We start from the raw sequence: 15,589 nt of genomic DNA, 5'->3' as shown, positions 1-15,589 counted from the left end.
GAAACAATGTCCGATCCTGGGCCAACCTCACTACCGTTGCCACACTTGACGCCATCAATGATGCCACCTGGCTGATCTATCTCATTGTGGGTCTTCCTCTTTTTCTCTGACCCTCCACCTTACCCAGCATGACATCCTTCTCCAGCGACTGTTTTATGAGTCAGAAACAACTCAATAGCACTTAACAACAATGTTCCAATTATTAATAGACGTTTACAGCTGTTTCTCTACATTTTGAGTTGTGCCCCATCAACAAGTGAAGGTCCAAAAATCTTTACTCCATTCATATCATCACAATCTACTCAACTTTGAAGAAGCAACTCTTCCCCAGTCTTATTTTGAGCGTCTCCCAACCTGAAGAACTAATCTTCCAGCACTATAATGGTACTGTTTCCCACTATTGTAAATAGTATTGTTTTCTTAATTTCCTTTCAGAGCTATCTTCCATTATATAAAGGAATCCAATCTATTTTTGTATATTGCTGTACCCTGTCACTTTTGTGATTCTTTCAATGAATTTCAATAATCTTCCTCCTGAGTTTTTGGGATTTTCTATGAACAGGATCTTATCATCTGCAAATAGATGTCTTCAATTTCCCTTTCTTGTCTTACAGCTCTGGCTATAACTTCCAACATTATATCGGAGGGCTTCCTTGTCAGGTTTCTATTCACAAAGGGAATGCTTTCAGCATCTTTCCATAGAGAGTAATGTTAGCTGTAGGATTAGAATATATGTTGTTAATTATGTTGAGGAATTTCCCTTCAATTACTACTTTGTTGAGTGTTTTTACCAAGAACGGATGTTGGATTTTGTCAAATGCCTTTCTGCATCAATATGATCATGTGGTTCTTTTCCTTTTTTTTTTTTTTTTAAATTTATAAGGTGGATTCTGTTGTTTGTTTTATCTAATACTGAATCATACTTGCATCCTCTGTATGAATCTCTCTCAGTCATGATGTATTATTGTGGGGGGTTTTGTTTTTGTTTTCTGATATGTTGTTGAATTCTGCTGGCTAGAATTCTGTTGAGAATTTTTGCATCTATATTTATAAGGTTTATTGGTCTATGATTTTCTTTTTTAATGGTATCTTTACCTGGTTTTAGTATGAGGGTTATGCTCACATCATAAAATGTATTCAGGAGTTTTCCATCCTTTTCTATGTTCTGGAACAGTTTGAGTAAAATTGCTACCAATTCTTCTCTGAATGTTCCATAAAATTCACCAGTAAAGCCATCTGGGCCTCGGCTTTTTTTTTTTTTTTTTTTGGCTGCGAGTTTTTTAATGACCTGATTTTTGAACGTTGTTGGTAGGTGCCATCAAGTTGGTAGCAACTCATAGCGACCCTATGCACATCAGAATGAAACACTTCCTGATCCTGGGCCAATCTCACAATTGCTGCCACGCTTGAGCCCACTGATGCTGCCATCTTGCCAATCCATCTTGTTGGGGGTCTTCCTCTTTTTCTCTGACCCTCCACCTTACCAAACGTGATATCCTTCTCCAGCGACTGGTCCCTCCTGACAATATGTCCAAAGTATGAGAGACAAAATTTGGCCATCCTGGCCTCCAAGGGGCACTCTGGCTGCACTAGGCCTGTGCAAATTTTCTATTTCACTCTGTGTTATAGTTTATATGGGTCATGTTTTTCTAAAAGTTTATCATTTCTTCAAGATTTTCAAATTTATTGGAATACAACTCTAATAGTATTCTGTTATCCTTTCTATTTCCATTACTTCTGTTTTGATGTCACCCATATAATTTCTTATGTATGTTATTTGCACCTTCTCCCTCGTTTCTTTTATCTTTTCTTTTATAAACTTTTTACTGTGAACTAAGTGAAGGTTTACAGATGAGATCATCAGCTTTGCATTCAAAAAAATCATACACTTCTTTTTGTTTCATCTCAATGATTATAATTCCCTCAATACAACAGCAGCTATCCTGCTTCCTCTCTGTGGTTTCTATTTGCATTCCATCCACCTTTCTATCCCTTTTCACCTCTGTTCATGGGCATAGTCTGCATTTTAATTTTGAATGATTGGTCATACCATGGTGAGCACACCTTGCTAGTGTTGCTGTCCCCACCCATAAACCAATCTGCTGCTTTGCTGAAAATCGGGCCACAAGAGTGTGTTCCTTTCTAGAACTGAAGGGTGATCAAGGACCATAGTCTTAGGTTCCTCCATTCTCTTTCTGATCAGTAAATACAGTAAACAAGGTCTTTTATTATTATAAAATAATTCTGAATTTTGTTCTAGTTTCCTCACACTTTATCCGACATTCTCTATTGTGATCCCTTTCAGGGCTGCTGGTAGTGGTAGCAGGAAACCATCTAGTTCTTCTGGTCTTAAGAGTCACGGAGACTAATGTTCCTATGTTCCATTAGTCCCCTGGACTAATTGATTCTAATCCTCTTCAGCTCTCATCATTCTTTTTTCTTCTACACATGAAGGAACCAATTGCTGTACCTCAGATGCTGCTCACGAGCTTAAAAGATCCCAGCCACTATCAACCAAAGCAGGATGTGGAACATTGTCTCTCTAGGCTGTGTTAGGTCAATTGGCCATGGTGTCCCCTGAGACTACTGTCCTGAGCCCAGAGATGCTTGATAATATCTAGGATGTTTTTATTGTTTTGCTTGCTGTATGCTCCACAACCTTCATAGTTGTATTTGCATAAAAGGTAAATACTCATATGAAAATATCCTTTTTTAAACTCTTACATATTTGGTGTGGCTCTGTGGGCTAATGCATCAGACTGCAAAGTCGTTTGAACTACAAGTTCAGTGGTTCAAGCTCACCAGCTGCTCCTTGGAAACCCTATACAGGGTTTCTATGGGTCAGAATAGACTCAACAGCACTTAACAATAACATACATATATGCTACTATTCCTCTCTCACCAATTCAGCCCATGTTTCAATTCATGTATCTATGCAGTGTTGTTCCAAGGCTATGTATGTATCACTATTTACCTCTATTCCATTTAGCCCATGCATACCTCCCTGTGTCTTCACTTATCTTCATCATTCTTCTGCCATGCTCCATCTTCTGTATATTGCCTTCCCTGTCACCCAAGATAATATGTGTCTACCCTCAAGCCAGTGAATTTCTCTCCCATATTGTTTTCATCCTTTAACATTTAATCTATTCTTGTCTTTGTGTGTAAGGTGTGTTTCTTGTAGACATGATATTGAAGCAACCCCTGGCTTTCACTGGTGTATTTTATCCATTAACATTCAGCATAATTACTGGTAGGTATGCACTGACTGCAACCATTTTGCTGTGTGTTTTTTTGTGGTGCTGCTTATGTCTTTGTTCTACATCTTTTCCTGTGTTAATGTTTTGGTGCTTTTTCTTATTAATTTCATCATAGTTTTAATGTCTACAAAAGCTTCATGGGTTTTCCTTTTCTTGATTTGATGTGAAAGTTTCTGTTGCTTGTTTTTCATGTGAACAGAAATTGTCTGCTGCTTTTGAGGCATTTGGTGTTATTGCATATGTATTAAGTTGCTGAATATATGTTGATGTATTCTTAGGCACTCACCAACTGCCTCCTGGGGGACGTGACCAGGAGGTAAGTTTGCATATCATTCTGTTAGCTGTTTGTGCAGTTCAATTCAGGGTGGATTTAGCTGAGGTTTGTTATTGTCATTAAACTGATGTATAGCAGCTGGTACAGACTGCAGCCCAATAGGTGGGGTTGTAGAGGGTACAGCTATGGCTGGGCTATATGGTTGCTGTCGCTGTCTGCTGAAGGGTGAGGCAGGAAGAGAAAACACACCCGCAAGAGAGAAGAAAAACAAAACAAAACAAAAAAACAACAACAGCAAACAACACTGAAAAAATCAAGTAGTAATGAAGAACGAAAGAAAAACATTAACTGGCCATGGCTTCCTCTCCATCAATAAGCAGTACGCCTCTACACCACCTACTAACCTCTTGTCTTCACAACCACCCATGAAAGTTCAAGATGGCTCAGCTGCACCTGGCTAGACAGCACAAATAACTAGACTTTTTTTTTATTTTTTGTACCTCACGCATCCATTCGGCCACTTCTCCAAGTGAGAGCCAGTCCAAGGCTGGCCAGGGCCAACTTTACAGATTTGAAGCAAGATCTGACCAAAGAGGTTTATACAGATAGGGCCTCCCTCCTTCAATGGGGCTCACAACCTCGGCATTCACCTCTGTGGAGCTCAGACTGCCTAGACAATGGAAGCTTCCCTAGGGGTGTAAGCTGGTGGAGGCTGGCCCCACCTCTGGTCACCAGAGGAATATAAGGAGCAAGAAAAAAATAACACACTTTTGTCTCTGCAAGCCCCAGGTAGATTTCTGCAATAGAAATGTTTCCTTGTCTTGTAGGCCACTCACAAACACTCAAGGGGGTTGCTGCAGCAGGCTCGGACAGCTGCCACAGCTCATCAGGCACCTCCTCTCCTGCCTTAAACCCTTAGCTCTCTCTCCCAGTAAGCACCCAATCCAGTTCTCTAGCCCTTCATCTGAAGTTCAGAGTTCTAGAACCATCCTCTGCATCTGTCGCATCTGGTTGTCTATATCCTTATTGTAGAGGGTCCACACAGCTAGGCTGCCATCTTGCTGGCCTCTCTCTTATAGATGTTTTTATTAACTAAGTTAAAGGATAATTGTTTTAATTATTAAAATTATACATCATTTATTAAAGAAACTGACCATTTCTATCTTCATAAATAATCTATTGTAATTTCTGAATTTGTATCTAAATATGTTTTTGTCAACAATAAAAAGCAAATAATATGGGGGAGACAAATGAGACAAGGATGCATCTGCAAGTTCAAGAGTTGCCAGCAGCTACTAGAAACTGAGAGAGAAAAGGACCTTCACTAAGAGCTGATGCCCTCAATTCAGACTCCAGAACCAACAGTTAAACACTTATGTACTCTTTTTAAAAGGAGCTCTGGTAGCATAGTGGTTACGAATTGGACTGTGAACCTCAGGGTCAGCAGTTCGAAACTACCAGCGTTCCGCAGGAGAAAATGAGGCTTTCTGCTCCCATAAAGATTTACAGCCTCAGAAACCCTGTACAGGATCACTATGAGTCAGTAACCAACTCCACAGCACATAACAACAACTCTTTAAAATCACTCACCTGTGGTACTTCTGTAATGCCAACACTAAGAAACTAAGACACATGTACAGTTTATCACAATACATTTACATAATAAAAACTCAGAGGAGTCTTGTGATAAAGACAAACCCAGCGCCAAAAAGACCAAGAAAGCTGTAAATAATCAGTAAATACTTACAATTAACCTTCTTCGTTCTTCTCTCTTTAGTCATTATTCAGTTGTCAATATTTTACTCTACTAGCTGTTGAGTATAAGTAGCCTACTCTATGTAAAATAAAGGTTAGTTTCCATGCAGAGAAGGGTATATACAGCACACAACAGCACAGCAAAAGGAAAGAAGTCAGTGCCATACCTGGATTATTATTAACATTACTTTTGGGTGGTTTCTGAACTGGTTTCGGAAGTGCAGACTCAGTCAAAGCTTTATTAGCTACCGCTTGTTGGGCCTTCTTTATACTGCTTCCTTCGGATTCCCATGTCTGCTCACCAAGACTCAGCTGCACTGAGAACATCTTAGAAAACATAAACAGGCAAAGAAAACATTACAATTACTAATAAAATGAGTGAAAATTAAACACATTACAAAATCAGAATTTTAGAGATGCCGATGAATGCACAGATTATTCGCTCCAAAAACCTTCCAATTCTATCTAATGCAAGAATTCTACCCTACCTGTTCAAAGCTTTAACAATTGCCCTAAGTGTATAATAAGTGGGCAGAATACATTCTCTCTCTCTAAATCAAATCATATTGTTTATGTCATTGAAACAATAAAAAAAAAATCCAAAAACCGAATAAATACAAGAAGTACAAGCAACAACAAAAAAAACCCGAGAAGTCAATAACAATTTTATAAAATCTAATTTCTTAAACTTTCTACTTGGCACATTCTAGCACACGAGTAAGGTAGTTCTATTAAATAATCAATCACCGGAAAACTCCCTCAGCCCTCCACTGACATTTAACCAGTCAACAAACTCCGCCACTTTTAACCTCGTAACTATCTCTCACATTTCCCTCCTTCTCTGACACGGCACTGGATCCAGCCTTTCTTACTTCTTGCTGGTACTGATTTCTGCTAAAACCATTCTTTCTAAAATTCAATCCCAATAGCATCACTCCTAAAAACACCTGGTGACAAACCTTCCCATTTCCCTATTTTGGCACGGCACAAAGGCTCTATCTGATGTCCTCATTTCATACACACCTTTTATCCTCACACAAACTACATTCTGTTCACACTATCTTTCTATACAGCCCTTAAGCCCCTTGTTTATCTTTAATATTTTAGAATCAGGATGATGGTGGCAGTGGTGATGTGTCGTGGAGTCAGTTACGACTCACAGTGATCCTGCACAGGGTTTCCGAGGCTGTAAATCCTTATAGGAGCAGAAAGCCTCTTCTTTCTCCCACGGAACCACTGGTAGTTTTGAACTGCTGACCTTGAGATTAGCAGCTCAACTCGTAACCACTAGGCTACTAGAGCTCCTTATATCAGGATACAGATGTATATATAATACACAATTTTATTCCATTGAATGCTTATTAATTTCTATAAACAAACACTTAGAAAAATAATTTGTTCTATAACAAATAAAATAATCACAAAGGGTTCTTGAAAAAAGTATCTTTGCAGAAAGTCTCAGGTAGAAAAACACCTTAACCAAGTGATCAAATTAAGCATTCCCAACAACTAGACCAACTGGAAGCACATGCCTCCAGGAGTGATTTAATGAGAAATACACAATATCAGCTACGAGGTATTCTCAGTCTAATCACAGGATCACAATCACACAAGATCTAGATTGTGGAATATTCTGAGACAACTGGCTTGTTGTAGTATTGTTGTGTGCCGTCAAGTCAGTTCCAACTCACAGTGACCCTGTATAGCCTATGAGAGAGTAGTTGGTGGGTCTGAACTGTCAGCTTTTTGGTTACTAGTCAAGTACTTATCCTACAGCACCACATCTGGACTCAAAGGCAAAAGAAGGGGAGTCACAGATAAAAGAAAGCAAAAGAGACACGAAAAGACATGGTAACTAAATGCAATGTGTGATCCATGAGTAGATACATACTAGGAAGGAAAAGAAAAGCACCATAAAGGACATTTGGGGGACAATTTGAAAAGTCTGACTGTAGACCATACATTAAATAATATTGTTGTGTTGCTGTTAAGTGTCGTAGAGTTGGTTGCATCTCATAGTGACCCTATATAGGGTTTCTGAGAAAAGACTGATGAGCCTGAACTGCTGATCTTGTGGTTCAAACCCACCACGCATTCCAGCGCATTAATCCACAGCGCCACACCAAGACTCCATAAATAATATAATCAAGGATAAGATTGTGGTTATGTAGAAGAATGTCTACAGTCTTAAGAGACAGTTATGTAAATATTTAAGGATGAAAAATTATGATATCTGCAATTTACTTTGAAATTGTTTAAGAAAACAGTATATGTCTATATCCAAAGAAAGATAAAGAAAATTTGGCAAACATGTTAATAATTAGCAAATTTGAACATTATGTAAGTATCCATGTATCATTCCTTCATTACTTCGTAAAGGTTACTAATTATTTTTAAATAGAAAAAAATGTTAACTTAGGTGATTGGGAAGGCAATATACAATGAAAGAGGCAAGCAGAGGAAAGATGAAAGTAATGTAAAACATGGAGCAACGCAAGACTCAAAGTGAATAAAGGTAAATGGAGGCTAACAGATGGTACATGGAAGGGATTGCAATCATTGTACTTAAATAAAGTTAATACTTCATTGAATGTAAAACCGATATGCTCTGTAAACCTTCACTCAATTTAAATAAAAAGCTTGGGGGCTGGGGGGGGAACTTTGCAGTCATTTAAAATTTAATATGCATACATGGTAAAAGTGATTAAATTTTTTATTATCATGATTCAGTTTTAAATATATACATTTTAAATATATTTATCTGATTTTAAATGGTTTTTCAGTGACTACCTTCTTTTGTTCAAGTTATGGTATTAAATAAAGAACTTTACCACAAAGATAAGAAAATGTAAGGCTTTCCATAATATATATTATACATATTAGAAAACAACAGAATCCTCGTGTGAATATTCAATGTAGCGATCCAGATCCTAAGACGACATCATGAATGCATATTAAACATGCTTTCCATACTCCCCAGACCTGACTTTTCCTAAATGTCGTTGGTAAGTGCCAATGAGTGAGTCAGTTCTGAATTATAAGGACCCTGTAAAGGGTTATGGAGGAGAGGCTGGTGGGTTTAAACCTCTGACCTTGTGGTTAACACTCCACTGTTTATTCTACAGCACTACATTGGACTCTAAATACTAATCCTATAAATCTAACTGACTACTGGGTATTTCCACAAACTCATGAGACACAAAGTTAAAAACAAACAGCACATCATCTCCTTTACTTGTCCCCAATCAGCTTACACTCCATAATGTTCAGTCCATTTTTCCCCTAGTAATTCAGGTCCAACACCTCAATGGTTTCTTTCTTTATCCTAGTTTTCCTATGTTTTGACATCTCAGAACTGTTACTTTCTATTTCTACTGTTACATCCTTAGTCTATGGCCTTTATAAACTCAAGAGTATTTCATTTACCTCCTGCCTGTAATTTCTCTTGCCTCCAAATCACCCAGAAAACACCATTTCTCAAATCTCATAGGTAAAAAATGTTACCATGACCTTCCTTGTCTTCTCCATTTCTCTTTCCATTCTCTCCTGCACTCAATTATTAAACTATTAATTCAGTATCAGAAATGTTTCTCAGATCTGCCCTGCCCTCTTTACTACTCTTTGACATTGTTTTAGTGAAGAACGTCAATACTCTCCCCTAAACTACCACAAGACCATCCTTGACTAATTCCTCTAACACTAAACTTTTCCAGTACACCACATCCTTCTTACCAACATTAATATTTTTTTACATAAGTCTTTTAATCGGTCATCTGCTTTTCTAGAAACTTCTCTTAAGAATTCTACTGCAATAAAAGTTTAGAAACTTGGAGCAATAATTTTGTAGTCACACTGAATTTAAGATGTGGCTCCACTATTTACTGTGCAAACAGTAGGGAAGTTACTTATTCTTTCTCTCAGTTTCCTAAGCTCTTTAATGAAATGGGTTAATAGGAACACATAGGATGGGTGGGAAAATTAAAACAATGGTATCTGAAAGGCTGTTACTGCTACGGCTGTGTGCCATCAAGTCTATTCCGACTCATAGCGACCCTGTACAGTGTTTCCGAGATTGTAAATCTTTATGGGACCAGAAAGCCTCATCTTTCTCCTGCAGAGCAGCTGGTGAATTCAAACTGATGACCTTGAGATAAGCAGCCCCACATGTAACAGAGATTGTCAAACTGCCTTTTAAAAATCAAGACAACTCTATGCTGCTTACAAAAGCTGCACTTCAAATATAAAGATATATATTGGTTAAAAATGATAAGATGCAAAATATCTATGATGCTAACATGAATCAAAGGAAAGCTGAAATGGCTATATTAGTATCACACAAAGTAGATCTCAGAGCAAAGAATACTGCCAAACATAAAGGTCATTTCATAAATGCAAAGGGATCAATTCATTTGAAAGGCAAAACCATAAATATTTATACATCTAATAGCACAGCTTCAAAATATGTGAAGCAAAAATTAGCTGAACTACAAAAATACAAAATTCACAACTAAAGTCAGAAATTTCAGCACTTGATATAATCAGCAGGCAGAACATCACCAAAGAGATCACAGGCTTGAACAGTAACATCAACCAATTTGATCTGATTGACATTTTAAGAAGGCTTCATGCAAGAAGAGCAAAACATGTATTTATCCTGAATTTACATGAAACATTTACCAAAAGAAACCATATTTTAGGCCATAATACAAGTCTCAATAAATTAAAAAGATTTAAGCCATAGAGATCCTCTGACCACAAAAAATTAAATTAAAAGCCAATAATAGAAAATAACACATTTCCAAATAATCTTTGGAAAAGAAGAAATCAAAAGGGAAATTATAAAAATATTTTAAATTGAATGGAAACACAACATATCAGGAGATGCTGCTAAAACATTACTTAGAAAATTTATAGTACTAAATGCCTGGATTAGAAAGTTAAGAGTTCAAATAAATAACTTTAGCACCCATCTTAAGAAATTAACCCCAAAGTAATAAAAATCAGGACAGAGAGTGAAAATTTTTTAAAAAAAACAAAGGGAAAGGAATCAGTGAAACCAAAATCTGGCTCTTTGGTCATCCTATACCCAGAATGACCACAGAGAACATTAAAATTACCAAATAAAGAATGTTCTTTAAAAGCAAGGATGATGAAACTTTGTCTCTCCAACGTTGAACAAGTTGTCAGGAGGAACCAGGCCCAGCAAAAGGACATCATGCTTGGTAAAGTGGAGGATCAGAGAAAAAGAAGAGCACCAAGGAGCTAGATTGGCACAGTGGCAGAAGTAATGGACTCAAACATAACAACTATGGGCACAGCACAGGACCAAACAGTGTTTCGCATAGGGTCATTGTTGCGCATAGGGTCATTGTTTGGCATAGGGTCATTGTTGGGCAAAGGGTCATTATGAGTTGTAACAGACACTTAACAACAAGAAGAATGAGGGAGGTGACATCACTAAGAGTTTACAGGTATTAAAATAAGGGAATACTGTCGCAACTGTATGCCAATAAACACAACACCTTAAATTCCTTGAAAGACACAAATTACCAAAGCTCATTCAAGAAGAAACAGGACACCCGAATAGCTCTAAGTACATTAAAGAAATCCACTTTCTTTAATACACATAGAGCTACCACAAAGAAGGGCTCCTGGTGTGGCACTGTAGGATCAGCACTGGACTGTGAACCACAAGGTCAGCCTTTCAAATCCACCAGCTGTTCCTTGGAAACCCTATACATGGTTGCTATGAGTCGGAGCCAACACAACAGCACTTGACGACAACACCACCACCACAAAGAAAACTTTAAGCCCAGATGACGTCAATGAATTCTACCAAACAGTTAGGGAAAAAGTAACAACAGTCCTGGTAGCATTGTGGATTACGTGTTGCGCTGCTAAACACAAGGTTAGAAGTTGGAATCCACGGGTGAAAAATGGGCTTCCTGCTCCATAAAGATCTGCAGCCTTGGGAGCCCCATACAGGGGTCGCTATGAGTTGGAACTGACTCGATGGCTGGCACACAGCAACTTCAGCAGCATACAGAAAACCTCCCAAACAACTAAAGAGGAATTTGTTGTTGCTGTTACATGCCATGAAGTTGGTTGCAACTCATAGCAAACCTGTATTGGGTTTCCAAAGAGCAGCTGGTGAATTTGAACTGCAGACCTCATAATTTATTCTATGAAGTCAGCATTACACTGATATCAAAAATTAAGATACATTTGTTTTTGCTGTTGTTCGTGTTATAGTGTCAATTTTAATTTAAAGAGACCCCAGGTAACGGAGTAAAACCATTCCACAGGATTTTCTAAACTATCAGCAGACAGCCCTTTGTCTTCCACAAAACCATTAGGTAGGTTAGAATTGCCAACCTTTTAAGTTATTGCACTGTTGTTGTTGTTAAGTACCATCAAGTCAGTTCTGACTCTGAACTGCTGACCTTGTGATTAGCAATCCAGTGCTTATCCTACAGTGCCACACCAGGAGTCCACAAGAAGCGTGGGGGGGGGACGGGACTACATACCAATACCTCTATAAAGACAAACATTAAAGTCCTTAAGAATATATTAATAGACTCCAGCAATATAGAAAAGGCATTAACATATTATAACCAAATGATTTACTGCAGGAATGTACAGAATAGTTCCATATTTAAGAGTCAATCAAAGTAACTCACTATATCAAGAGGCTAAAAAATACATATATATCACAATATCATTTCAATAAATACAAAAGTATACGACAAAAATCAACATTAAATCATGTTAAAACTCACCAAACTAGAAAGAAACTTTCTTAGTCTGACAAAGGGCAACTACAAATAATAATACCATAATTACTAGTGAAAACAAGATGCTTTCCTTTAAAATCAGGAGCTAGATATCTATTCCCACAACTTCTATTTAGCGTTTTACTGGAGACTCAAGCCAGCACAACAAGAAAATAAATAAAACATCCACACGGGATGGATAACTTTTATTTATTTTAAAACAGATGACATATAAAATACCTGGTAAAATCTATAAACAGCTAACAAGAAATAATAAGTGAGTTTAGCAAGATAGCAAGACACTAGATCAGTATCCTGGGGAGGCACAGCGCAAAATGAGAATATTAAATAGCTGCAAATAATCATTAACAATCAGAGCATGGAATATACAAAGTATGAAATCTAAGCAAGTCAGAAGCTGTCAAAAAGAGAATGGAACACTTGAAGGTTGATATCCTAGGCAGTAGTGATATTAAATGGACTGTTACTGGCCATTTTAATTATTGATAATCATATGGTCCACAATACCAGAAACTACAAAGACGAATGGCATCATGTTCAACATTAAAAAGACCATTTCAATTTCTATCCTTAAGTATAACAGCTTACCAGGAAGAACAGTTAACGCAACTATTATTCAAATTTATGCAGTAACTCCTAATATCAAAGATGAAGAGACTGAAGATTTTAACCAATCTCTGCAGTCTGAAAGTGATTAAGCATGAAATCAAAAGGCATTGAGAATTAGTGATCAATGGAGTTTGAAAGTTGTAAACAAAAAAGATCAGTAGTTGGAAAATACGGTCTTGGTGACAAAAGCAATACCAGAGATGGATCACATGGTAGAATTTTGCATAACCAGCAACTTATTCAGTGCAAACACCTCGTCAACAATACAAATGTAAACTATGCACATTGGTCATCACTGAATGAAAAACACAGGAACCAAACTAACTACACCAGTTGAAAAGAAACAATAAAAATTAGTGCAGAAAGAAATGAATTAGAAAACAAAAAACAATAGAAAGAATCAACAAGACAAGAAGTTGTTTCTTTGAAAGGATTAATAAAATTGGCAAACCATTGACAAATCTAACAAAAGAAAAGAGGGAGAAATGCAAATAACAGGCACAGAAATGATATGGGTGACATCACAACAGAACCAATAGAAAAAAAAAGGATAATAATAGAATACTACTGTAGTGCTGTGGGTTAATGCGCTGGACTGCAAAGTCAGTTTGAACCACAAGATCGATTGATTAAGCTCACTAGCTAGTCTCGGAAACGATATACAGGGTCGCTATTGAGTCAGAACCAACTCGAAGGCATTTAACAACAACAGCAAAGAAGAATGTACTCCAATACATCTGAAAATCTGGAAGAAATGCATATACTTTTAGAAAAACATAACTTATGTAAACTAACACAGAGTGATACAGAAAACTTGTACAGACCTATAACAAAACAAGAAATGGATCAAATGATTTTAAAAACTACCAACAAAAAAATGTCTAGACCCAAAATGGCTTTACTGGTGAATTTTACAAAATATTCTGAGAAGAACTGACACCATATTTACTGAAACTGTTCCAAAGCATAGAAAAGGATGGAAAACCCTCCAACACATTTTATGGAGTATAACCCTCATACCAAAATCAGGCAAAGATGTCACTAAAAAATTTATAGATGCATAGCCCTCATGAACATAGATGTACAAATTTTCAACAAAATCTTAGCCAACGGAATTCAATAACATATCACAAACATTATAATATATCATGACTAAATGCAATTCATACCAGGGATGCAAGGATGGTTTAATATTAGGAAAACAATCACAAAGTATTCTATCATACAAATAAAAAGAAAAGGAAAAGAACCACATGATCATATCAATTGATACAGAAAAGGCATTTGACAAAATCTAACATTCATTCTTGATTAAAAACACTCAACAAAGTAGGAACTGAAAGGAAATTCCTCAACAAAATTAACAGCATATCTACAAAACCAACAGCCAACATCACTCTAATTGAAGAGAAAAACTGAAAGCCTTCCCTTTGTGCACAGAAACCAGACAAGGATGCCCTTTATCACTACTCCTGTTCAATATTGTGGAAAAAGTCTTAACCAGACTGTAAGGCAAGGAAGGGAAATTAAATGCATTCAAATTTGCAAAGAAGGAGTAAAACTCCCTCTACCTGCTTTTAATATATTACAGACAATCCCAGAGACTCAGCAAGTGGAGCTTACTGAAAGATTCAGCAAAGTGGCAGTGGGATTCCTCTATACTAATAAAAACAGCTCGGGAAAAAAAAAAAGGCAGTAAAACAATACCACTTACAATAACCACTCAAAGGATGAAACTATCGTTAAGTGCCATGAAGTCAGTTCCAAGGAGCAGCTGGTGAGCTTGAATCGCCGACTTTGAAGTTCAAACCAGCCTTGCAGTCCAATACTTATTAATAAATCTAACCAGAGAAGCAAAAGACCTATACAAACAAAGTTACAAAACAATACTACAATAAACCAAAATAGATTTACAAAAATTAAAGAATATACCATGCTCATGGATGGGAATACCTATCATTGTCAAAATATCAATACCATCCAAAGCAATCTACAGATATAATGCAATCTCAATCCACATTCTAATAACACTCTTCAAAGTGTTATTCGATCAAAAAATGATCACAAACTTTATATGGAAAGGAAAGAGACCTCGAATAAGTAAAGCACTGCTTAAGAAAAACAAAAAAATTGAATCCCAAATTTTACACAAAGCAACAGTGGTAGGAACAGCCTGGTACTGGTACAAAAGGATACTTGGATCAATGGAACAAAATTGAGAACCCAAAAATAAATCCACATATGTTCAACTCATCTTTGACAAAGGACTAAAACAAATGAAATGGGGAGATACAGTCTCTTAAATAAATGGTGCTGTCAAAACTAGAGATCCATTTGCAAAAGACTTTGTCATGATCCACACAATCAAAAGCCTCTGCATAGTCAACAAAGGGCAGGTAAACATCTTTCTGGAATTCTCTGCTTTCAGCATAGATCCATCTGACGTAAGCATTGATATCCTTCGTTCAACATCCCCGTCTGAATCCATTCTGGAAGCTCCATGTCAATGTATTGCTGCAGCTATTTTTATATTATGTTTAGCAACATTTTACTTGCATGCAATATGAATGATACCGTGATGATTTGTACATTCCGTTAGGTCACCTCTATTTGAAATGGTCACAAATATGGATCTCTTCCAATCAGTTGGTCTTCCAAATTTATTGGAATAGATGAGTAAATGCCTCCAGTGCTGCCTCAGTTTGTTGAAAGATTTCAATTTGTATTCCATTCCATAAATTCCCAGAGCCTAGTTCTTTGCCAATGTCTTCAGTGTAGCTTGTACTTCTTCCTTTCGCATCACTTTCTCTTGATCATATGCAATATCTTGAAATGGCTGAACATGAACCATTTCTTTTTGGTACACTGTGTCTGTGTATTCCTTCCATCTTCTTTTG

General features: G+C 37.0%; 1 protein-coding gene across 4 annotated transcripts in view; it reads right to left on the bottom strand.

Moving 5' to 3' along the window:
- STAU2 (staufen double-stranded RNA binding protein 2) overlaps nucleotides 1-15,589 on the bottom strand; it is a 473,318-nt gene that overhangs the window by 390,914 nt on the left and 66,815 nt on the right. For 3 of the 4 annotated variants that reach the window (XM_006860010.1, XM_006860011.1, XM_006860009.1), the window contains one exon: nucleotides 5,457-5,616. The exons of the other annotated variant lie outside the window; for it this stretch is intronic. In XM_006860010.1, coding sequence (XP_006860072.1) covers nucleotides 5,457-5,616 — 160 coding nt within the window. The remainder of the gene's footprint in view (nucleotides 1-5,456; nucleotides 5,617-15,589) is intronic. 4 annotated transcript variants of the gene reach the window in all.

The sequence above is a fragment of the Chrysochloris asiatica genome, unplaced genomic scaffold, assembly GCF_000296735.1.
Source record: "Chrysochloris asiatica unplaced genomic scaffold, ChrAsi1.0 scaffold00036, whole genome shotgun sequence".
In the NCBI taxonomy this organism is placed as follows: domain Eukaryota; kingdom Metazoa; phylum Chordata; class Mammalia; order Afrosoricida; family Chrysochloridae; genus Chrysochloris; species Chrysochloris asiatica.
This window is presented reverse-complemented; position numbering and strand designations above follow the sequence as displayed.